Source organism: Ambystoma mexicanum, chromosome 1p, assembly GCF_040938575.1.
Source record: "Ambystoma mexicanum isolate Mex_15411 chromosome 1p, UKY_AmexF1_1, whole genome shotgun sequence".
NCBI lineage: Eukaryota > Metazoa > Chordata > Amphibia > Caudata > Ambystomatidae > Ambystoma > Ambystoma mexicanum.
The window spans coordinates 162,647,085-162,673,564 of NC_090921.1; the positions used below are offsets into that span (position 1 = coordinate 162,647,085).

General features: G+C 45.3%; 1 protein-coding gene across 2 annotated transcripts in view; it reads right to left on the reverse strand.

Moving 5' to 3' along the window:
* ACADVL (acyl-CoA dehydrogenase very long chain) overlaps positions 1 to 26,480 on the reverse strand; it is a 425,803-nt gene that overhangs the window by 267,200 nt on the left and 132,123 nt on the right. For both annotated transcript variants that reach the window (XM_069645887.1, XM_069645896.1), the window contains 2 exons: positions 10,257 to 10,321; positions 9,745 to 9,879 (listed from right to left, as the gene is read on the reverse strand). In XM_069645887.1, the coding sequence (XP_069501988.1) occupies positions 9,745 to 9,879; positions 10,257 to 10,321 (200 nt within the window). The remainder of the gene's footprint in view (positions 1 to 9,744; positions 9,880 to 10,256; positions 10,322 to 26,480) is intronic.

The window sequence follows — 26,480 nt, forward strand, 5'->3', positions numbered from 1 at the left end:
CCATGATTTCAATGATGTGTTTAGTGAAAAGGAAGCTAATGAATTACCTCCTCATAGAGAGTATGACTGTAAAATTGATTTAGAACCAGGGGCCCACATTCCTTGCAGTCGCATCTATGCCTTAACAGAAAGAGAATCAACATTTGAAGGATTACATCCAAGAAAATTTGAATAAGGGGTTCATCAGGCACTCTCAATCGCCAGCAGCTTCTCCACTATTTTTTGTTCCCAAAAAGGAAGGCACTTTACGAACATGCATAGATTATAGAGCATTAAACAAGATAACAATTAAAAACAGATATCCGCTGCCTTTAATATCAGTAATGTTAGACCAGATTCAAGGCGCCTCAGTATTTAGCAAACTAGATCTTCGTGGTGCATATCATTTGGTGCGAGTACGTCAAGGTGATGAATGGAAAACGGCATTTAGAACAAAATTTGGTCTTTTCGAATATCAAGTAATGCCATTCGGATTGTGTAACGCTCCCGCAGCCTTTCAATTTTTTATAAATGAGGTATTAAGAGATTTTATTGACATCTTTGTAGTAGTATACATAGATGACATTCTCATTTATTCTAAGGATCTAATGCAACATGAAGAACATGTAAAGAAAGTGTTACAACGACTAAGGGAGAATAAACTATTTGCTAAGTTAGAAAAGAGCCAATTTCATACCAGAGAAGTGGAATTTTTAGGTTTTATGATTTCTCCCAAAGGTTTGGAAATGGATATGAAGAAAATTAAGGCAGTTGAACAGTGGCCAACTCCAACTTGTGTTAAAGATATCCAAAGCTTCCTGGGCTTTGCAAACTTTTACAGGAGATTCATTAAAAATTTCTCTCAAACTGTTGCTCCTATCACCAAATTATTGAAGAAAGGAATGAAATTTGAGTGGAAAGATGAAGCGGATCAAGCTTTCAAAACATTGAAGAACTGTTTTACATCTGGACCGATCTTATTACACCCAGATCCTTCACAACCATTTTTTGTGGAGGCAGATGCTTCTAATGTTGCAATTGGAGCAGTGCTTTCTCAAAGGCATCCTGAAACTGGACAGTTGCATCCTGTGGCCTATCTATCTAAGAAATTGCTTCCAGCAGAAGTGAACTACACAATTACAGACAGAGAACTCCTGGCAATCAAGAAAGCATTTCAGGAATGGAGACATTATCTGTTGGGAGCAAGATTCACAGTAACCGTTTTAACCGATCATCGAAATCTTCTGTTTTTGAAATCTGCTCGAACACTATCACCTCGACAACTTAGGTGGTCACTTTTCTTTTCAGAATACGATTTTGTGATAACATTTAAGCCTGGGCGGTTAAACGGTAAAGCGGATGCTTTATCACGACAAGGATCTTCGGGAGAAGTTGAAAATCAATTATTACCAGAACCAGTGATTGCAGAAGAAAAATTTATTCTAAGTGCTACAAAGGAAGAGAATCAACTTCTTAAAAAGATTGTAAAGGAATTACCAGAAGATTAAATTCAATCTTGGTTAGCGGAGGATTCTGGAAGACATTTAATTGAAGGATTTCCATGTGTCCACTCTAAAATTTACCTTCCAAGCAAGGAACTGCAAAAGGAAATTATGCAAGAATGTCATGAATCCAAGTTGGTAGGTCACCATGGAATTCGTAAGACTATTGAACTGGTTGAGAGAAGGTTTTGGTGGAAAGAAATGAAAAAAGATATTGAAGACTGTGAAAACATGTGAAGTCTGTGCTCGAGTAAAGTCAGGAGGAGGAAAACCATCGGGTTATTAAATCCATTACCAGTACCCCCTAGTCCTTTGTTTACAATCTCTATGGATTATATTGTAGATTTTCCCAAAGATCAAGGTTACACTACAGTATTAGTAGTTTTGGATTTACTAACGAAAGCTGGGCATTTCATTCCCATGAAAGGAGAGGCTTCTGCAAGGAATCTGGCAAAAAGTTTTTTGCAAGAAGTAGTACGATTACATGGTCTACCAACACAAATTGTATCAGATCGAGGGTCTCTGTACAGAAAGCTCGCCAAAACTTAGAAATTAACTGAGTTGGGAATTGAGGTAAAGCTTTCTTCAGGTTATCACCCACAGACCAACGGCCAAACAGAGCGAGTAAATCAAGAATTGGAAAAATATATTAGAGCTTTTTGGCAAGAAAGAGGAAGTTGGGTAGATCTTCTTTGGCTAGCAGAGTTTAGTTATAACAATTCTGTCAAGGATTCTACTAAGTATTCTCCATTTTTTAGCAACTATGGTTTCCACCCACGATTTTTGAAAGAAGTGTTGCCATCTGAGTATTCCAATCCAGAGGTTGAGCAGCGATTGACTTGTATTAGATATGGTATAGTGAAAGCTAAAGAAACCTTAGAAAAAAGTAAGCTAAGATTTAAGACATTTGCTGATAAGAAACGTCGTAAAGCACCACATTATCAGGTGGGTCAAAAAGTTTGGCTGTCCACAAAAAACCTACGTTTAAAAGGGAAGAACTAAATTTAGTCCGAGATTTATTGGTCCATTTGAAATGGAAAGAATAATAAATCCCGTAGCAATCAAACTGAAATTACCCGCAAGTATCAAAAGTCACCCTACATTTCATGTCAGCTTAGTTAAACCTTGTGTGTCAGGAACTAGATTAGGAAAACCACCACCAGCAGTTTACACAGAGGAAAATGACGAAGAGTTTGAAGTTAAGAAAATCTTAGATTCCAGGATTGTTAGAGGTACCTTACAATATCTTATTGACTGGAAGGGATACGGTCCTGAGGAAAGATCTTGGGAGGATCAAGTAGATGTACATGCCCCTCAATTGATAAAACAGTTTCACAAGAGGTTCCCTGCTAAACCAGGCCCTGGGACAGGGCTTTGAAGAGGGGGGTACTGTCAGGACTGGCTAGTTTAATAACAGGAAGAGTAACAAGATTAACATTGTGCCTTTAGAGCTGGCTGGGTTAGTTGTGCTTTCAGAACTGGCTGGGTTAGTAACAGGAAGAGTTTGTTCATAGAATTAACATTGTGCTTGCCCAAGTCAAGATGGAGCGAAAGAAACTTAATCTGATTGGTTAAAGAAACAATGATATGTTTGGTTGCCTGATTGGTGGAGAGGACAATGGGTTTGATTCTTGGGAGATGAGCAAGATTCTAAACTGCCTTTCAGCCAGAGAAATTCAGTGGCTGGTTGTATATTAGTTAAGCTCCTTAAGTAAGGCCTTTCCAGAGCTCAGAAAATCTACCAAAGAAGTAAGAATATCGTTTGCTGATCTAATTTGAACAAGAGGTCATCAGGTGGGATCGTTCTTTTAAAGATTTTGAGATTGTCACAGTGAACTTTTATTTTCTTTTATAAGAAAACTTAAAGAGTAAACAAGTTTCAAGTTCATTTGAGAAAAGAGACATTTACAGTTAAAGTTATTATAAGGAAAACAAGCTTGAAGATTGTGCGTAGGATTTAAAAGTTGATTAACTGCGTGTAATGTTCTTCAAGACTGTTTAATGTGTGCGCGAGCTCGCAAGTTGTCGTTTGCGTGTTCTTTTTAAAGCGCGTGTACATTTTTTTACGTGAAAGACGTTTCCTGAGAAAGCGCGTGTGGTTTTCCGTTAGAGCGCGTGCCCAAAAGAATTGCGCAAGTTAATTTAAGAGCGTGTACATTTTTTTTTTACGCGAAATACGTCTCAAGAGAAAGCGCGTGTTGGGTTGCGATAGAGCGCGAGTCCATTTTTATCAGCGCGTGTTATTTTTATCGCGTTTACATATTTTTTTACGCGCGTGGGTTTTGTAAAATTATCGCGTGTGTATTTTACACGCGAAGACAATTCTTCACGTCTTCTGAGTTCGCGTGTTTATCGCACACGCTTGTTAAGGAAGAAACTATACGTTCTTTGTGTAAATAAGGAAAACAATTCACACGCAGAAAGAAAGCAGTATTCCAGGAAGTTAAAGAATATAATTTAAAGTAATCTATGCAAATAGAACTCAATGTTTTCAGAGAAAGACTGCAATTTATGTAAGCATTGAAAACTACATAAGGTCAAAAGAACTTTGAAGTAAGAAGAATATCTAATTCTGAAAAGATGTTGCAAAGGCCATCACTTTAGGATTCTAAAGAGACTAGATTGGCTTGAACTATTTGCACACCACAAGATATATTTACAAGATATTCCACAAAGATTACTAACCTCCAAGTCTTTTACTGAGGTTTAAGAGGTAAAGAGTTTAGAGTTTATTTAGCATAAGTTTAGAAAAGAAGTTCTTATTATATAAGTAACCAGGTGTATTTGTTTACCACAGATACCAGAGCCTACCAGACGGTTGAAGGGCAGCAGTGTCTCCGTTGTTATTTTCTCCAAATTCCCCTTTCCCTTTCTTGGGGTTTTCAGCTCAGCTTATATTTAAGGGTTGAGAGGTGAACTCCTGGTGAGGGTCTGTGGGGCCAGCATCAGCTCCTGTGGAATTCAGTCAAGCCGGACCCTGACAATACGGTACTAGCAGGACAGCAAGCTCGCCCGTACTGTGAGACGAACACCCTCCCTCCCCACGGCCCAAACACCAGGCAGAGTAATCCCTCCTCACCAGGCAGTCATCAGCTGGCTTCCTTATGAACACATAAGGCACAAGACCCATAGAAAATCCAACTGGGGAAACAGCAAGCCAGACCGGAGATTACAAGCAGGATAAAAAAAGTTCCAAACACCAGACGCACTGGGATCGGTTGGAGGAGATCAACCTGCTCCTCGCAACCATTAGCGGAGCACCATCACTACACTGAAACGTGCATCACACACAGCGACACCTGCGCTGAAACAATCTGTAGATGATCCTATCATGGTCAACCCCAAGAAACAGGCCAGGATAGACCAATTTGCGCAAGCAGAACTGCCCGAACTTCCTCGGTCTCCTGGTCAAAGCCCGACGTAATCCCAGATCGACGTTGCAGCCTTGAACCAGATTTTATTGGCCCTAAAGAGCAGCACAGATAACTTGGGGGCAAAGATAGACGCACTAACATGCAAGGTGGACACCTCAGATATCCAAAATCGGCAAGCTGTGCGGGCGCATGACAGAGGCCGAACACAGACTAGGAGAGGGCTGACCTGCAACAAACTGTAAAGTAAGTACTCACCAAAAATGAGGACCTGGAAGGGCGCTCAGATGGAACATCCAAATCCTAGGCGTACCTGAGTCAACCCTGTTCGAAAGTATGGAGCAGTTCACAGAGACACTGCCATTGGAAATCCTAGGGAATCGCCCACTCACCCAGATGTTCATGGTGGAGCGGGCACACCGATTGCTGGCCGCCTCTGAACGCCAGATTATAGCCAGGATCCTCTGCTACAGGGACCGAGACACCATCCTTCGGTCTGCCAGGGAGAAAGGGGGAACTACGCTTGGGATCTTCCATTATCTGACTGTTCCCGGACTTCAGCCCAGCAGTACAAGATCAGCGTAAAACGTTCCAAAATGTCAAGAACATCCTGCGTAAAAAGGGTATCAAATACTCTATGCTGTACCTGGCAAAACATTGCGTTCAACATAATGGAACTACTTTTTTTTCACCTCACTGGAATCAGAACGCTTCGCAACAAATCTTCCCGACCCCGGGGGCTCCCCGGGACGATCCTCACACCGCCCTTGAACGACTAATGGGTGGAGACATTATGCTGCAAGACTCTGATTAAGGTATGAAACGGCTCTGGAGCATGTGCAGGGCCCAGGGGCTATACTGAACTGCCGCACCACTTGGAGTGATCTAGCCGCCATTAGCGCACCGCTACCTGCAGCCAATGTGGGCTGTTACGTTATGTTATTGTTGGAAGTTAGGGACAGGAGGAGTAACTGGGAGCAGTAGGTTATAGTTTCTGGCCTGGGTGGGTTTGGGGAAGAGGGTGGGGTGTGTCAGCGCAGCAACGGCTGGTTAGCCTGATATTAATGGTAATTCAGGTTACTGGAAGGTTTTTGAGGGCTCACACACCTCAGAAAGGACTACCATACTCTGCCAGAATGGATATCGCAACACATGCACACACGATGCAAATTACAACACTAATCTACAAGTCACCAAAAGTAATATGGCCATACCCACAATAGGAGGAAAACAAGGGGCAACTCTGTCTATTCTGTCCTGGAATGTAAGGGGGCCAATCAGAAGAACTCTACGTTGATCGTAAACTACAGCAGAAACCATGCAGTAAACATATTGTGTCTACAAGAAACATACCTTAAATCGAGGCACCCCTCTTCCTAGGCTACCGGGATGGGGCATCCATAGATACTATACATCGCACTCCAGAGGGGTGGCCATCTCCATTTACAGTACCCTGCACTATAGATTACATGAGCAGATTAAAAGAGCAGGAGGGACGGTACGTCATGCTAGTTGGGGAGTTACTCAGCACTTAACTCATACATAAACATCCGCACCCAACACGGACTCCCTCGATTTTTTCCACCAATGCGCCAGACACATCCACAGGTTCCAGGGCTACGAAATCAATTGGGTCGGTGACTTTAACCTGGTGAGTCCTAAAACAAAGTCAGTAAATTACAGTACCTTCTGTTGGTGCAGTCACTATGCTTCTACACACATGAACACAAACCCCTGCTCTGCCACGGGGACTTCCTCCTAGGGCTTTGGGAGCCCTTATTCTACTTTATTTCCTCGTTGGTGGTTTTTATTTGGTTGGGGCTCTGGCCGCCCCAAATATTCATTAGGGCTTAAAAGCCCATGCTCCTTGATGACAGACCAGGGGTTGATGTTTCGGTTTCCTCCGTGACGGTGCAAGTATGGTGGGTTTATAGAAAATTCCCAGGCAGGGATTTATCCTCCGACCCCACCCAGGCGGCACACCTCACGCGAGCCCCAGCTGCAATGCACATCGCGACCAGGGCTCCAGGTATGTTCTGCTTTCTTCACTCCCCGCCTGGCCCCGGGGAGAGCAGATGCTGCGAAGGCTTCCCGGTGGTGACAGCAGACCCGCCCCCTCCCCGCCTGCGCGGTCTAGGTTTTCTTCCTCTTCATCGCCCGCCCCGCTTGGCCATGGGGCAGGCTGACTTGCTGAAATGGCCATAATCTTCACCTGGGTCGCACAGCACATGCGGCACAGGACTTCTTATACCTCCGGGCTGCCCCCAGCAGCTTATCACCCTCACGCCACGTCCCGTTAATACGTAGTCCGAGCATTATGATCATCCAGGACTTTTCCCATCTTCTGGCCCGCCCGGGTTGGCAACCGGGCGGGTCAATGCCTCTCAGGCCATGCTCTCGCTTTGGGTCCGCCCCGCTCAAGCGGCCCCGGGCGTTTGTCTTCACCCGGGCTACATCACGCATGCAACACAGGGATTATCTTCATGCTTCACGCCGGGCTGCAGCTGGCAGACACAGCGTGGCTCGACCCCATCAGAGGGCTCCAGGGGCTGCGATCCACCAGGGAACACAGCTTTCTTTTACTCTGTCTTTTTACATTCTCCTTTCACTGCATTTCTTTCCCAGAGTATCTTTTTTCAACTGTCATTTTTAACAGTTCTTTTCTTCTCCCAGGTGAGTTCAATCCATGTCTCTGTTGGTTGGGAGGGGAGACCTGCCATTGTCCTTCAGCCTCCAGGTTCCATGTGTCCCCCGTGGTGGGGTACATGGTACAGTCAGGTAAATCTATTAGTAAGCATAGACATTAAATTTAAAAAAAACTTTGACTCCTTGTTGTCTCCGTTTTATTTGGTCTCCCTATATTTTATTATTAACCCCCAATATGGCCTCAATTAGGCCAGGGGTTACACACCCTACGTAAATTCCAGCAGTGGGCCCGGGTGAACAGGATGAGAGGACTACCAATCACAAGAAACACCCCAAAGCTATACAGAAATCACACAGGCTTAAGGTAAGTAAATACCCCAGCCAACACAGTACCTCAGCAGAGAGCAACAGTTTGCAGTGGGGGAGACTTCAGGATCTGCAGCAAAAAACCTGGTCAATGAGTTCCTTGTTATAAAGACTGAAGACATGACACTGGAAGGGATTTTGCAGCAGGGATCAGCGGCTGTGGTTTTGGCACCCTTTTCAGGAGCCAGGGGAAGATTGGATATCACTGGTCGTATTCGTACTTGCTAATCTGGTCCAGCACTCTGGTGAGGATACTTAAAGGACTTAAATCGTGTCTCTGGAGAGCCAGGAGGAGGCCACCAAAGGCTCAGCTCAATCCACTAAAGTTTCGTCAAGATTCGGAAGACCATGCACCACACAATGGCTCGAGATCCCAGGGTATTGCAGCCTGCAAGGTAGCAGCATGACGTGGGATGGCTCAAAATGCAGGTCCCTTGAGTCTAGGCTCTGGGTCGTCCTTTTGGGGAACCAGAGGCCGATTGGAAGGAAGGGTTACAGCAGGCTCCGGTTACACAGCAGGCTCTCCGGTCGCTGGAAATCGCTACGGCCAGCTCAGTGGTCGACTTGTCAGCAGCTTCCAGGTTCGGAGTATTTAACAGGAACTACAGCAAAACTTCTGTAATCCATCCCTGCATTTTACAGAAAGGGGTGGTCTGGCTGTCCAATCAGTACGGCTCCTTACAGGCAAGGTGAAAGACAAAGGGCTGCAGAGTTTGACTCCTCCCTCGCTTCCTGCCTTCTCAGACACTTTGAAGCCTTCGGCAGGGAATACAAAAGATTCCTGCCAAAGAGGAAACTCCCACTGAGGTCGTTCCACCTGGAATGGCAGGGGAAGACCTCAGAAACAAGCAAGCAAGAAATGGTGCAGAAAAGAAAAATTTAGAAAATGGTGGCCCTTCTGTGCATTACCGAGGCTGAATAAACAGCCTGTGAGTAATAAAGACTAAATGTCAAAAGGTAAAATCATTGCCACCAGTCATTCATGCAAACTTGCAATTGTAACCCAATGTTATCAGGTAAGTAAGGAAGGGGATACACATTGTATCCCCCCAGCACTCCACAGAAAGTGGAGGCGGCTGTCTCACTTACACAAAATGTAAAGGGGATGAAAATCCCTCTTTACTGCTTGGGAAGAGTAGTTCACCTAAGTACATCACAGAAAAATTAACAGGAGCCCATAGAAGTAGCCCAGCCTAAACCTAAAAGTTGTAGGCAACTGTAACTTCAATCATACACTATAGCGAGACATAAAAAGGTCACTGATAAAAACAGTAAAAGACGAAGTGAGGGGAAAAAGATTACCCTTCACCTAGGGACAAGGTAACATAGTAACCTGGTCAAAGCAAATTGTTCTGGGGTTGACACAGGTCAGGAAAAAGTATCATAATTATGAAAATCTTACCCAACATGGACATAAGGGTTATTGATTCTATACTGAAGACGCCTGGGAGAGACAGACTGAGTGCACACACTGGGTCGAGACAATAACTCAATGGAGAATACTTGGGAAAGAGGCTGGGCACACTAGAGTGGGTGACAGTGTATGAAGTATGCCTGGGAAAAAGAGAAAGGTTAATAATACACAAGTGTCCAATTGCACAGCACATGCAGCAGACATGCTGGTCACATACTGGGATACAATATCTATATAAAGTATGCCTAGTGGGAGCAGTCTGGTTGTTCGAATGGCCTCTTTTACAGGATTTGCATGTGCAAAGCTCCCTGGCGGCCCTCCAGTCATTGCACTATACAAAATTGAAGGTCTGAATTTAGGTGTACAAGGTCTAGTCACTGTGCAAGGACTAGGCACTATACCAACTTCGCTCACACACAACCCCAATGTCAGACAAGAGCCCCTGCTTTACAACTTCACTGCTCACCTGGGTGTTGGTCAGACCCAGCCCTCCCAGATCAGAGGGCACCTGGAGTCCAAAAGCACCCATGTCCTTCAGCCCCTGCATCGTGCCATCTTCAACCTTCTCCAGCTCGTCATTCTTGGTTGGATCGTTCACCTCCTGGTAGTGAGTGGTGGATAGAAGAATGGCACTTGTTAGCAAACGAAAGCTCAGGACTAGAGTGGACTTTGTGCACACAATACATGAACTGAAAACCACAGTATTCAACCCAAGCAATACATACGATCCCTTGCTTTAAAGGCACCCCTTTCGGTCAGCAGTACAGTGCTGCCAAGTGGTTAGTTACAGGGGAGTGTGATGCTAAAGGCAATATTACAGTATGCGACAAAAACACCAATCAATTATCTTGACTGAGTCTCTCGATTGGTCTGGGCAGAGTTTAGAATGTCCTCCCAAAGGCTTTGTGGTTGCAAAGCTATTCCCAGTCCCCACATCCCTACCCCTGGTACAACTCACTGAGACCCATGCACGCTTACCTTAAAAAAGCGGGATACGGGGCCCACAAGTTCTTTCAGGAACTGAGCCTGTTCTTCGTTGAGAACTGTAATGAAAAGAACATGGGCTTTGTAAGCGAGCAAAGGGCAGGCAAATGGGATAACATGTCCTCCCGTTCTTCACAGATAGCAGAACATGCTCACAGAAATGCATGATCTTCAGAATAGTTTTCTTTGAAATATTCCTGCCAGTCTGGGACTAAGTAACTTTTCTAACAGTGCCAGAGGGCATCATAGATACACCAGAGCACAATAAGTGCTATCCATAAATAATAACTCTACAAGCATAATCTGTCACCATCAGCCTTACATGCCTGTTGTTTCTATGATATAGGCACTTGTTACTTCAATACATTATTATTTGGAAATGGGGTCCACTTCTTTCCGCTAAGCTACGATTAGGTTGACCTGGGAAGGGTATGTAGATACAACCTTGGTTTGTATATTATCTCCAGCTATCAAATGAAAAAGGGGAAGCTCCTATACTGGAACAAGGGAACATATACTTTAGTTACCTATGAGCGGAGAAGCCCTTTACCCCATGGACTGAGAGTCTTACCGTCCTAGAGAATCAGGGAACTCATTAGATGGGCCTGCAACTCCACAAAGAGAAGGCAGAGAGAACGTACTTATAGCCATAGTTTTGCAGCTTGATATGGGTTACAGATTCATGTCCTGTGAATAATGCTACCATTTAGGGATGGGGTGAGAATTTATATCACTTTTCTCCTCAATGTTTAACGTGCAAGCATTACCGTGGACCAGTCGACTCTCTAGGACATTGACCAGAAGCCTACAATGCTCCACACATTAACATATTTTTCCACTGTATATTGCTGGTGTGCCACAATCTCAGAACATTCACAGGGGGAAGGGATGGGTGATATCTGGGTCTAGTGCGGAAACCAAGTTACAAAAAATGCTACAGGTAAATAATGTTTCTCTTTCTCAATAGGAGTCCAGGATCCCCCATAACATGAAGAGGGGTTGTAAAGAGGAAGTCATTGCAAGCAGATCTTATGGTCCCAATCATCCCACTAAATAAAACACCTTTGACTGAATTTCTAGTGATTTGTAAACCTGAATATATAGAACTACATGTTGTGATGTTAACGTTTCCAAAGACGAGTGGAATGTGATCTTAGCCTAGCGAAAGGTTGTCTGGTAACAGATGAGTACATTATACTATTAATTTACTTACATAATGCAATTTCCCTTATGTAGATGATAAATAATTGTTCTGACTGCTATCCATATAATCAAATGCAGGCAATGATGTTGGAGATGCAAGTTGTGCATGCAATGTTAGGAAAGTTTTCTGAAGTCCAACAAAGGGCTACACAATAACCATACAGCTGAGACAGTACAAAGCTCCACTCTTAGTACAAGGCTGTGGCACACACAAGTATTTGGTAGCCTAGACGGAGCAGCCAGGCTTATTTTAGGAGGGAGGGCTGTAGGAAGGTCCCAAGAACCTGTAGCATACAAATGGTTAAAAAGAAATACACCCAGGAGTATTATAAAATACAAAAGGTTTATTATTATTACAAATAGGCCAAGTTAAATCTTGGTGGGTAAGTAATGTGTCATAGAATCATAAACACGGTATACAAACACATCACAATGCTGAAGGTACCCAGAACGAAGCATAGACCTTGTTCAGAATAACTAACAGTATTTCTAGGCAAGTCAGACCTACTCATTCACATTTAGAATAGAACATACCTATTCAGGGGAAGTGAATCCACAAGTTACTTTTTGATTACTTTCAGTAATTCAAGGGTAATAGACCCAGTCAGTCATGCAGTGACAGTTAATGTTAGGCAAGATTGTATGCAGTACCCTTTGGGTGCACTACAACAATCCTGACCTCCTGGCAATAGGAACCCAACCTTTGGTATAAGTCTGTACTAAACAGGTTGGTAGCGTGTTGCACAGCCAAACTTATCTCAAGAGGGTCCATGTGAGCTTTAGGGGAGTTCCACAGAGATTCACAGTGACAAGTATTCAAACAAACACTTACACACAAGGTTTCTGATTAAACAATTATTAATTTAACAGCGAGTTAGAGTAAGCCTTCTTCAGAAGGGGCAATATAATAGTAACACACAAATGCACTCCAAAATACACAGTTTCTCTAAAGCAGCAAGTACCCATTGGGATGGCACAGAGACACTTCCTACACCCTCAGGTGACTTAATTAGCTAGGACACTGTGGACATTAATATATCACTGTTGCATTTAGGGAAATACTTGAGTATGTCAAATAAAAAGGTTATTAGACCAAAACAAAAGATCTCAAAAATATTCTGAAGCAGGTAAGTACTTTTGGTAACCCCCAATGCAAAGTATGTTAACCCCTTCCTGGAAGAAAGAGAGAGAGTCATTCAGGTAGCCAGGCCAATGTCAACTGGGCAAAAGTCTAGGTGAGTGGAGGTAGTTCTTGCAGATAGGTAAAAGACTTGCACAATGTTTTAGAAGTCTTTGTAGAAAATAAGAAATCAAAGCAGGGCCACAAGCGGATTAGGCTTGTGAGCTAACAAAGCTCTTAGCAACTCTACAGAAGTAACCAAGACAAGTCTTAATTGAGAATAAGTGAGGTTACACAACAAGAGGTAAGTTCACTTAGACGTTACACTACCTTTGGTTAGAAGAAAAAAAACGGTTCTGTTCCTGTGTAGCTCTGCAGATCCTGTGTTCCTGGGCCTCAATCGTGGGGACAAGAGGAAGGACATCTGGAGGACTCCTGCACTGCAACGGGACGGTCAGCGACAGAAAAGGACCAACTTATATTCAGTGTCACTTCGTGGTTTCAGCTCCTCGCATCTCAGCAAATAGCACCACTGCTGACTCTTGGCTGTCGAGACAGGCTTTCCTTGCATCTGGGGTCCAGCACTCTGTTGAGGTGGCTGAGGCTCGGCCAGTCCGGAAGATCTTCCTGGAGCTCTTGGCCAATTTAAAAGCAACATACACCATTTGGTGTTCCCCTCCCTGGCTCTTCGGTTCCAGCACCAACTGCAGTGGAAATACAACCAGCTTCGAGAGGATGTCCAGGTGGCTTACTTTGGAGTGGATTGGTCCCACCAACTCAAGGGGAGAAGTCGTCTTTGCAGTGCCTCTTTAGTGGAAACGAATTTGGAGCTACAGCACAGCAGCAGGGCTTCAACGCGCAAACCAACGGTCCAGGAGTTGCAGCAGGCATCTCTTCCAAGTTCTTCTTCGGATTCCTTTGTCCAGTGGTCGACTCTGTCTTCCAAGCCAAAAAGCCTCGCCTTTTATGCAGGTTTCTCCCATTCATTCCAGCCTAGCTGTCGGTCACCCAGCAGGGTGGCTGTCCTTGCGGGACAGCCAGCCAATCACCTAAGAGTGCATTCCTGTCTCCTAGGAGACTTAGTCTCGGGCACCTCCCTCACTTCCTGCCGCCGCCATACAACCTGGAGCCAGACACTGGCTTCACTCATGAATCCCACCAAAGACAAAACGAACAATGGGACCAAACCTGGTTTGGCGCGTAGAGTAAATATCAAGACCGACCTTTCCACAAAGAAATGGTGAAAAAAAGAGGACCGGGGCCATTTTGACAAAAATGCCACCCTTGGGTGCTTTACTGTGAACGCAGCCCGCGATAAAAGCACACCACGATAGTTAAAAGTAAACCACTGCCTCCAGCCATTCATTGAGGAAAGGGCAACATAAAAATGTTCCATGAGAAGCTAGACAAAAGGGGATACTAAGTAACCCCTGCAGCACCCTATTGTAAGAGTGTGGACTGGGTCTAGAAAGTTACAAATGCAAGTAAAGTCAATTTCACTTTACTGCTGTTGGAAACAGTAGTTTATCCAAGAGGAGGTATTTAATCATGGGGAAATCTGGAAGAGTTCCCTGTGCCACTGCACTGACGGTGCTATTTGACACAATGTAAAAGATGATGCCTATGGAGTTTGTCGAAACACAGTGTTCAAATCATAACAAAAATACAAGAGAGTGGGGGAAAAAGGGTCACCCTCTCTCCAGGTTAAAAATGCAAGTCCTCAAAATCCAGCAACGGTGCTGGGGGTCTCTAAGGTAGAGAGGAATTAGAACATTTCTGAGAATTCTTTTAAACAGAGGGTTGTCGAATCAGTACATAGAAATGGTAATACAAATGGTCCAAAGAAACACTGACACCATGTATTGTAAAAATAAAGGATTTATTTAAATACAGGGTTGGCCCAGATAATAAGTAAGTACTATCACACCTTATATGTAATCACAATTATAAAAACACAACACTATACTTGAAGTATTTAGTAAATACTTAGTAAACCAACCCACTTAGTAAACCAACCCTTCTACCAGGATACTTTTCGGAATAGTCGAACACAAATTCATAGGAACAGTGTAAACCTATAACTACATTCAGGATAACTTTGTTATACCAGGTGAGCAAGACCGAAGGTTGCAATAAACTTTTACAGTTGCTTTTCAGATCAGTGGAACACAGATTAAGGTAAGCAATAGCTCTTTACCAAAGTAAGTAAACCCCACAGTACACTTATTCAGAATGGCACATCTATTCAAGGTAGGTAAAACCCAAGGCAGACTTATTCTAGACAGGCTATACAGCAGGTCATGGGGGAGCAAGACCCAGTTGGTAAACGTATGCACTCATTTTCTGAAAGAAATGGGTGAAGCCTACAGCATTACTTTTGGGAAGAGGGGGATCCAATTCACCGGCAAGAAAAAGAACCTTATATATACTTTGCAGAACGGCAAAACACATTCAAAAGGTTAGTAAGAACTTTGACAGTTACCAACCAACTCTGTCACAAGCAGGGGTGCTGTTTAGCAGCTAGAAGCAACGGCTGCTTAGCCTGCGAGCTCCGCTTAACGGCGCACATAATTGCAGGAGAAGGCGACGAACTCTGGTGACATGCTGGTTGGGACCTCACGGACCAAGAGCTGGGACAGAGAGGCACACATAGCCCGGAGCTCAAAATCCTACCAGCCCGACAACGCAAGCTACAGCCATCAAATGGCAGAGACGGGCCCTCCACCATCCACAGTGATATGCTGCCTGCTTCGACACACAGCAGAGATGGTGCCGCCTTGGAAGTGGCTGCAATACTGAGGCAGACTATACAGCTGAGGGGCAGATAACCATAGCCATATTATCGACCTAAACCGCATTCCCCATGTGATCTAAACTCCAGGATCGGGGGTAGAGGGTGCCACATCTTTCCCCCCGGCTGGACTTCGTCTCAAGATTCCCTGGGGAGGGACGAGGAATGCATCGTGGCAACGGTGGTCCGGGTCCAGCGACAACCTGCACCGTGGGACCCGACAGTTATCCTGACAAGGGTCAGCCCCCCCTCTCGGGCTAAACTGCACCGCCGTGGAACCGGCGCGGCAGTGCGCATCAATCTGCAGATTGAGGGACAGGCACTCAGGCGCTGTTCCCTGCCACCACCTGGAGGGAGAATCGAACATCCTGGTGTGGGGGCCTCAGACTCTTCACAGCCCATCTTCCCGGCGGGGATTGTGAAGGTGCAATGGCCCAGCGGAGCAAGATAGGAAGCACCTCCCCCTCTCTGGACAAGCAGCATGGCCTCTAGACCTATCTGCAGCATATACACAGGCCCATACCAACAGGTGGGAGTCCCATACATGCTGAGGCCCGGTCTCGCCACCTATCTACACACAGCTGGGCCACACCGCCCACCTCCACATTGAGGCGCTTTGCTGCCTGCGCATGCCACTGGTGGACAGGGAACACCTTATGCTGGGACAAATGTAATCTAATCCATACAAGCCTCATGCTCGCCCCTGGAGAGACTGTGCCTACACCACATGTGCCTACATTGCACCTATGGTGCTGGGGGTGAAGTCCTAGTTTTGCATCGATTCCTGGGCTGAGCAGTACACTCTGCTCTCACGAGGCCCTGCGCCGCCGGGTCCTAGTGGTGGCCATAGGGTCTCATTTGAACCCTCCCTTCCCAAAGCGAGCCTTATACTGAGGATACCCACTAGAGCAGTGAGCTTGGACATACTGGGCACCCTCTCTGCTCCAACCCTGTTGCAGCATTGAAGTAGTCTGAATATGTGCCCCAACACACGGGACAGACCTGGTGGTTACTGGGATCCCAACAATACAAGCCCCCCCGACGCTGATCCCACCTCCTCTCCCTCAGCTCCCTAGACCCCTGGCTCGTGTGGGAAGTGATCCCCTCAGGGTAGAAACTCTGCACCTCAGGGTAGAAACTCTGCAATGCTGCGCATTGCACCCCATTGGGCTGGTGTCAGGAGCAGAATATAGGCGTTCTTGCAACGACTCCTCTATATCGAATGGTCCAAGAGGAGGGGCAATTGGCAACACCCTGCTAGAGCACAACGGAACATGTGGAGATAATCCTTAGCTCCCACAACACCGGCCCTATGGCCATGCAACACCTGCTCCCATCCACCATAGGGTGCCAGTGGTGGAACTGCAGGAGCCTACACTTAATAAGTGCTCTCCTCCCCAATATCAACGCGCCAGCCGGGGCCCGGGGGTAAAAGTCTCAAACACTAGTCATGACCAAACGCACCGGTGTTGGGAAGAAATCCGGAGCAATGGCTAAATATACGAGATCCACACCTAGAACGGACCCAAGGGGAACCTCCCTCACTACATCCTCCCCCACTCTCCACCTCTGACTTAACCAGCATGATGGAGGCTATGGCAAAGGGCTTTGCAGCCGTTCATGAAAAACTCGATGACATCACAGCAAATGTGGCATCAATGAGATCCCAACTGGCCCAAGAGGGTGCCCGGATTACGGAGGCCGAGACCAGAATAAGGGCCAACGAGGACAGCTTGCATGCCCTTCAGGACACAGTCACCACCCTCACCAGAGATCTGAAGATGGTAAAAAAAATAAATGCGACTACCTCGAGTCCCGATCACGAAGGAACACCATCTGGATAGTCGGGGTCCCAGAGAACGCACTTATAGGGAAAATGGAACTGACCATTGACAAAGACCTCCTGGGGAGCACAGACCTCTTCCCCGTTCTTTGCGGTGGAACGTGCCCACCGAGTACTGGCCCGTCTGCCCAAACCAGAAGACTTTCCCCCCCAGGCCCATAATGGTGAAGATTTTGAGTTATTGGGATAGAGATCACCTTCTCTGGCTGGCATGAGAAAAGAGGGAAAGGCTCCCTATATTGTTCCCGGCACGCTTAAATCTCCACTTCCGGAGCAAACACTACTTGTCCTGAACGAAGCAGAGAAACTTATAGAAACGCAGATACCTATGGACAATCCGGCTGTCTATCTGATTGAAGGAAACAAACCAGACTAAGGGCGCATGGCCTGTACGTTCCGACCTCAGCTCAAGGGTCCTTGGCTGCATACGAGCCGATAGTAGCGCTGTTAGGCAATCACCGCCTATCCATGATACATAATTGGGTAACACACCCCAGGTCCAATACTAGATGCCGTGCGGCAGCAGCGTACCCCCTTGCAGTCACTATGAGTGGTCTAAGAGTTAAGTGCGTCCCTGGTTGCAGTTGGACCAGGGGTGAGATTGAGGGTGGGAGATGGGGGAGGGGGGTTAGAGGCACTGATATGTTGGGGATGGCAGTGGGGGTGGGGAGCCAGGGCAGTGTTATTAAGACACGACCCAGCAAATGTTTGGGCGCCCGGTGTGCATATGGGTGAAAACCATAAAACAATTGGCCATAGAGTACGCTGGGGGGACGACTTCACAATACATAACACAAACACCACATCAAGAAAATGTGATTAAAACGCATCAAGTATGGTGCAGCAACTAAAACTGCTGAGTTGGAATGTCCGGGGTCTTAGTAATTTTGTCAAGACGCTCAAGATACTGTCTTATGTACAGTGTCACAAAGCAAACCTGCTGTTCTTACAAGAAACACATGCCAGGGAGGGGTTGTGTCACAGCATGGCCCCTGCCTGGGGGAAAAGAAACTGACATTTCACCTCCTTCTCATCCCAATCTAGGGGGGGGGAGGGTCATGACATTGGTACACAAGAACCTAAGATTCATAGAGAGAAAAGCTCATATAGACCCTGAAGGGAGATATGTGGTGATCCACTGCATACTAGAAGGCACTGAAGTGATCCTCTCTAACACATACTGCCCGAACATTGACTCCCCTAAATTCTTTGACGGTCTGGAGGGGCTACTATCTACATAGGTGAGTGTACCAGTGGTGGTGGTGGGAGGGGGGGGTGTGGGACGAGACATGAACTTAATACTAAATCATTCACTCGACCAAACCAATCCTATACCCAGACCCCAACCTAGAGCCGCCCGACGGCTGCACTCCATTATACAGTCAATGGGCCTCTGCGACCCCTGGCGCATCATGCACCCACAAATGGGACTACACTTTTTATTCCCCTATATGTTGTTAATGTTAAAGGATATTTGTACCGCGCACTATCACCACCGGAGTGGTCCCCTGGCGCTCTGGTGGATCTGAAAAGGAAAGGGGGTGGAGGGTGAGTTAATTGGAAGGAGCGGGATAAGTGCAAGAGAGCAGTGATGTGCTGTTGGCAGCTTCAGTACAGTTAACACCATTCGCTGAGCTTGGGGGTGCTTTCCGGTCGGTAGCAGTCGTGTGTTGTTGTGTGAAGCACTGTGTGGTTTGTTTTGTTGTTGCGGTGTAGTGAAGTTTGTGCATTTTGTTGTGCTTTAGGGTTGTGGTTGTGTTTGGTTAGAGTTTGAGAGGTGTATGCAGAGGGTTGAAATGGTTAGTGGGTTTAAGTGATGTGCTAAATTTCCACGTTATTTCTAGATGTGATGCATGAATATCTCGGCATTTCTATCTAGATCCGGCACTGCTAATATTCACAATCCTGTCTATATATGACGCACGCCAATATTCACAATTATATCCAAATGTGGCACTGGCCCACCTTCAAAATCCTGTCTAGATTCGAAGCAAGCTAGCATTCACAAGGCCCTGCGCCGCCGGGTCATTCTAAATGTGGCATTGGTAATATTACCAATGCAATCTAGATGTGGCAACGACTAATATTCGCTTTTCCATCTAGATGCAACGCAAGCTAATTTTCATTTTTCTTTCTAAGTGTGGCACTGTCAATCAGCAGGCGGGAGTCACAACCACGTTAACAAATCATGAACCTTTATTTTGCAGTTTAATATTCTTGGTAGTTCACAAAGCAAGTACTGAAGGATACTTTTCCTTGGGAATCATTTAGTTTGTGGCTTATGCCAACGCTATGCCAAGGTCTCTGCAAGCCGCCCAGCCCGGCCAACGTGAACTGAAACCAACTTAAACCAAATCACTGCTTTGTATGTTCCAGTCGATCAGACCTCCACATCAACATTCAAAATGGGTACCATGTTACCGCTGTGAAGCCGTGTTCACTGCCTAAGAATCGTGCACTTCTCGCCTTGCCAGAACAGTGTCACGCTTATAGAAGTCCCTTAAAGGGAAAAGGAAGCTTTTGCCTTCGGCACTTCTCCCATGCAAAAACAGAACCCCTGCCCGCTTCGGGTGGAGGCTCCGGTTCTCCGTGGTTTTCTCTCTTGCATAGGTAGTCCTCCCAGGCCGATTCCTCCCTGATTTAATATTCCCAATTACAGCTGGTAGCATCTTCCGTCCACACGTCTCCCTCCTCGTTGTCATTGCTCATACATGCAGAAACAGAGCCAGGCCCTGAAGTAACGCATGCAGCTCTTAAAGTTCCTCCACTCCGCCCCTTCCCAGGTGTAGTCAATTCCTCCCCACCCATCTCAATCAATCCCTCCCTTCTCCCCTTTTCCACTTTTGGCGTTTCTGCTTTTCATCCACCCTGTGGCATAGTGTCCCCTTCGCTTTGTCAGTGTTCTTTCCACACTAAAGTGCCCCCCCGATGATAGGTTAATAGTCTTTCGTTAAGGGCTTTAACAGTTTTTGCTCTAGGGCTTTTCATGGTAGACTGATGGGATTCTTGGAAATGCATTAAGAGCGTAGTAGTTCTTATGCCTCTATACGGAATGCAGTTAAGTTCTGTTATTGCTGCTACCCAGACATGGTGTCTTGGTGGGGTCGTGGGTCCTCCGTTCCCTCCTGGTTTCCCCCCAGATCCCTATACTCTGTCCCTATTGCCGGGGTTTCCACTATCTTCGTGCTTATGGTGTCTTCCAGATTCAAATTCTGATTTTGTATTTGTATTTTGTTTATTTGTAGAGCGCATCAAGCCCTGGGGCTACTGAGCGCTATTCATACCATACATAGTTATCATAGTTGCATTATTTCTTTACAATTTGTCTGCATGATACAGCAATATATACAATCAATAAGGTGAGAAATCAAGTGTACACACAGGGGTAAAGAGCATGCATCGATCCAGGTATGTGACTAGCGTATCTAAGATTTCCAACCTATACAAGGTGGTCCTGATCCCGAAGCCAGGCTTTGACTTTGTTACGGAATACCATGAAAGATGGTTCTGCTCTTATGGTACTGGGGAGTGAATTCAATTTTTTAGCTGCCAAGACAAGGAAGCTAACCCCGCCCGGTCGTTGTTGGTTAAACTGTGGTATTGCAATGCAATGAGATTGAGCTGTTCGTGGGTCGTAACGACGCGGGTCATGTGAAGGTATCTCAGATAAATTGAGACCTGGTTATGGAGGCACTTGTGTGTTAGTGAGTGATTTGAGATCTATTCTTTGTTTAATACTCAGTTGTATACTAAGTTGTCTAGTTGCGGTGATGTGGCGTTTCCTGGGGATGTTAGCAGTTCCAACTGCATTATTTTGCATAGTTTGCATTTTGTTACTATTGTATTACAAGGTTCCTAAGTAGAGGGCATTGCAGTAGTCCAACTATGATGGTACAAATGCTCTAGCTACTGTTATGCAGTTGATTGGTGAGAGGTAGGGACGACAGGCTGTGATGAGCTTACACGTGTACGATGTAGCTTACGCTAAGGCATTAGTTTGTCTTGTGAGCGATAAAATGGAGTCGATATAGATATCTAATGTTTTCGCATTGTTATCAACTTTAATAATGTTGCCTTCAATGTTGAAAGATTTAAATGTTGGTTTAGTTTAGTGGAAAAGCCAAGTAGGAGTAGTTCAGTTTTATCACGTTTAAACATAAACCGTGTTTAGCCATCCAAATTTGTATAGTACTGTAGATGTCATTTAATGTTTTGCTGTCTACATCGTAATCACCAGAAATAGGGATGATTATCTGGGTGTCGTCCGCATAGTTAGTGTATGCGACACCGAGATAGTCTAGAATATCGAAGAGAGGTTTGGTGAATACGTGGTAGAGCGTTGGGGACACGCAAGGTCCTTGGGGAGCTCTGCAGGTAACTGGTTTAGGATCGGCTGATGCCGATGGTGCAAAGACCCTCATGGATCTGTTGCTAAGGAAGGATTTAATCCAAGAGTTAGCTTGGGCTGAGAAGTGTGCGGCAGATAAGTGTTTGCATAGGATTTCATGGTTCACTAAATAAAGCAAATGCCGCGGATAGTTCAAGTAGAAGCAGTTAGGCAGATTTCCCTTTATCATCTTTTAGTGACTGAATTTGAGTCTTAAAGTTAATAAGTGGTGTTTCCGTCCCGTGTCTGAAGCCTGAATGTCTTAGTTCCAATAGGTTATTAGTTTCCAAATATTGCTGAATTTGGAGGTATGCTGCATGGTCCAATATTTTCAGTAAGAAAGGGACAGTCGTGATGGGTCTGTAGTTGGATGGGTGGTTTGGATCCAGCATAGGTTTTTTTTTTAGTAACGGGAGTACCCAGGCATCTTTCAAATTGGTGGGTAATTGGTGGGGCCCGTACTCTTGTCAAATGAGGCATTAATGAATGAGGTAATAAAAGGGGCGAGTTTGGTGGCTGCTTCCTTGATAAGAGTGGCTGGGCATACATCGCCCTTACAATTTGATGGTTTAAGTTTGCGTATAATCAGCTCTACTACTTTAGTTGTTAGAGGTTTGAAGTTAAACGGTGTTAGATTGGGGGTGAGGACAGGAGGCAAGTCCTGCAGTAAGGTATGATCTATGAGCGTTGTCTTGATAGAAATTTTGTTCAGTAGCAGAGTGATTTTATCTTGTAATGCATTTTGTATACCGGTACACCAAGTGGTATCTTTGATACATGAGCCCAGAATTGGGGATGGTGATTCCAATTCCGTAAGGATGTTGAATAAAACTTTGGTACTGGAGTTGGCTTTTGCTATGTGGTCGTTGAAGTTTTTTGCTTAGCAATTTTATAGTTGAAAGAGGGTGCCAGGAAGATATCTTTATTTTGTTTGGATGGGGATTTTTTCCAAGTGGTTTCTGCTAATCTTTTCTTTTTCCTCAGATTTTTCAGGTGAGGTGTGTACCATTTGTTGATATGGGCCTGCGGCTTAGATTTCTGAAATTTGAGCGGTGCTATAGTGTTTATGGCTTTGAGCAGAGTGTCATTGTAGAGATTAACTAAATCTGATGGGTCCGAGTAGGTGGTGGTCAAGCGAGTTATAGGACGTAGGAGTGGAAGTAGATTTTCTAATGTGAGTTTTCGTTTACTTCTCGTCATTGTTGCTGGAAGTTTAGTGATGCTAGTGCAAGTTGCAATCTTGTCTAGACTGAATGTGATTAAATGATGGTCGGTCCATGCACACAAGGCGTTCAGTACCTTAATATTGCAATGGAGATCCACTAGCCAGTCAAGCGTGCAGCCTTTGTTAGGCGTAGGACTAGTAATCCGGTGTGTGAACCCCAACTCAGAAATAGTGTCCTTAAGGGCAGTGGCTTTGGAATCTGAAGGGTCATCCAGACCCAAGTTAAAGTCTCCTAAAATTATGACTTGAGAGTTAGATTTTGTATTATTGGACAATAGATGAGATTTTATCTTCAAAAGGTAGTAGTATTACCCGGGGGTCTATAAATTAGATGCATGGCGATGGTACAAGTGGAGATGTGGATAATTTAACAGAGTCATTCAGAAGATGTGAACTGTTTGTTGGCCATTCTTAGCTCTTACACTGTTTTGTAGATAAATGGGACTCCTCCCCCTTTCGTAGAATAGAGTAGTTGTGTGGCAAGGCAAGTGCTAATGAAGGGCCCGACGCCTGGTTAAGCCAAGCTTCTGTGATGGCCATGATATCGAGGTCATTCAACGTTAGGATGTCCAATATGTCTAGAGCGTGTGCTTGAAAGGATCTTGCATTAATCAGCCCTACATTTAGGGTATTGGTAATATTGCTCAGTGATGGTAATCGTGTTTTCAAATTTTGATCAGCTTTCGTGTGTTCCGCAGAAGTAGGATCTAACATGACAGTCTTGTTGACCGTGAAGGTTGGATTCTTGGAGTCAGGTCTTAGTCTAGAATGTCGATGAGATCTAGAGGCAAGTCTTTGGTTGGTTAATAATGTGGGACAAGGTAGTGTTGTGATGTTGATGAACGGATCACTACTGTGTGCTGGCCAGTCTGGCCGTCTAACACACAAAGTATTTCCTCACTGGAAGTGTGAGGCACAACTGTACCATATGAGGCTAGATTAACCTGAGCCAAGCGTAGCGGGGAGTTTAGGAGGAGTGTATAAGCTACTTATGTGGCAAGGTTTTGGGAAACTAGAAAGTTGTATGTCATTGGATGATGGCAAGTTAACTTTCATCGCAAGGTTTATAGTAGTACAATTCTTACACAGAGGAAGCCATGTTCTTTGTAGGTGGGGTAATAATCGCAATAGATATGTTAAATAAGATCAAGGTGTTTAATGCACTAAGGAAGCCTAGGAGCAGCGCTAGTTGCGACAGCATTGTGGTTCTTAAAGGGCACAAGAGTGTCCAGATCGTATTGCACTAGCAGGGAGTAGGTACCATGTGGAGTACAGTACTGCGATAATAGGTAAGTCAGTTAGTCCAGGAAACAGCATTAAAAGTGTGGAGAGGCTATCAATAGTAGCAAGGTAAGCTAGTCCAGAAATCCATGCTGACATGTAATTAGGCTAACAGTGATAACATAGTAGGCTATTCCGAGCATTAACGCTAACATGTAAAGGGCTAGCAGAAACATCAAAAGTAGGCTAGTCCAAAAATCCACACTAACATGTATGGGTCTAGCAGTCATAGCAGTGTGTTTCAGATAGACGACTGTTTCAGATATCTTGATGCTAGTAACACGTGTGTTGCGTAAGCTATTACAAATGCAGTTCCACACGTTACCACAATAAGATAATACTCGCCACTCAGAGTGATTAGCTACAATGGCAGTACAGATAAGTATGCGGTGGAGGATACTAGACAGTTAGTTGAGTATAGATGCCGCCCTATTGCATATGAGATACTTCTCACAGTCGATCAGAGCCTAATGACTCGGTTTGAAGATGTCTAAATGCTGAAGCGCAGGTAATCACATCAATTTGCAGCAAAGATCATTAGAGTTAACAGTTACAGAAGCCTCATGTACGTGTAATAAATTTGATATCGAAAGACAATGTCAGCATTTGTAGGTAGATGCTGATCCGTTGTTATATTGACATACGGGAAGGATCTGTTTACAGTTCAATGGTCGGCTAGGGTAATCACCATCACGAAATAATTTTAAGGATGAGTCCACATGGCGAAGTGTTAAAAGTATGAGCTGCTCGTTTTGTATGATCTACTTACAGTTTATGCGTTCATTCGCAGACAGGTGTTGGCCTTATTCTTAAGGGCATTTGTCTGCTAGGGCCAGCTTCCGCCTCCAGTTCCCTCGTTGTGGCTATGACGCCAGCGAAAGCACTGTTGCTAGGCAATAGCTTAAGACTAAGCGAAAACTGACATCAGGAGGATTGCAGCGCCCATTTTAGGGAGATGGTGCCTCTGGCATGAGCAGCACCGCAACAAAGGCAGAGGTACAATGAAAAATGCTCAAATAAGTTGATTAACACTATAAGCAGGTTTTCCAGCGTATACCTTCAGTGTTGGTGGCGGATGTAGGCGTCTGGCGTTTAGCTGACACTGCAGCTGGCTGATTACTCGTGTGCACTCGAGTCCGCCCACAAGGTGGGAGTCGCTTCTTCTCCAGCCCTTGGGTGAGGAAGAGGGCTCCTGAGAGGTTCTGCCCTTGCAGGATCGTTCGGGAATAATGATGTCCCTGAAGCGCAGCTTCACAGGCACTTGCTAACATTCACAATCCTATCTAGATGCGAAGCAGGCTAATGTTCACAATGGTCTCTAGTTGTTAAGCAGGTTAGTGTTAATGTCCTGTCTGCTATGGTCTGAGGGCAGGTACCGTGGCAGGGGTTCTGAAGTAGAGTGATTGCTCTACTCCCCACCCAGGTGTTAAACAGTAGGCGGGAGTCGGTAATCTGGTTTAAACAAAGACTTATTTGGGCACACAACGTTAAATACGGTTCTCATAAAATGAAAAAAAACAAAGGTTCCTTCATGTAGGTCACCACTCTTGGTGTTGCTCCACAGGAAAAAACAAATAGATGACAATGCCTTAACACGAATCACCGCCGTCGGCGCTGCGGTTAGGAAGAAAAACACATGTTCATTTAAGTACTCCACTGCTTCCTCAGTGTTGCCCCCCTCCCCCCTAGGCCAGGAGGACGCGGTACTTTAACAAAAGAAAACCACCGCTCTGGAGGGCGGCTCTGCGGTGAGGAAAACAAATGTTCATTCAAGAAATTCACCGCCTCTGGGTGTCGGTTCTGCGTTCCTGGTCTTTCGGTCGTGCATACGGACTTCCTCCGTACCGGGTGGTTGCAGACTCAATATGCCCATTGGAATCCAGCAATGTCCTCAGTCCACTCCTCAAAGCTCTCACTGTCCCTATACGAAAACAGAGCCCCTGAGTCCACACCTGCTTTGTTAAAGGATTTCTCCCCTCCTCCCCTCTCATACCCAGGTGTTTTCAATTCCTCCCCACTCCACTGCAGAAACCCCTCCCTTTCTCAGTCTTAATTTCGTGGTATTTCTTCTGATGCCGGCCCTTCCTGTTTATTACTATTTTCATCCCGCCACCCCTATGTCCTTTCCGTTCTAGATGTTCTCCTGCCCCGCTGATACGGTAAGTGTAGCCCACGGTTTATTTTAAAGGTCAGGGTCTTGGGGCTTTCAGTCTTTGGGCAGTTTCCAGGCTTTGGCCAGATGCATTATGGGATTAGTAGTTCTTGAATACACCCAGGATGGTGTGCCAATATCCGTAACTCCCGGCAAAATGACATTGGTCCCCAGTTGGTTTGATAATGCATCATTTCCATTAGCTGGACCTATTGC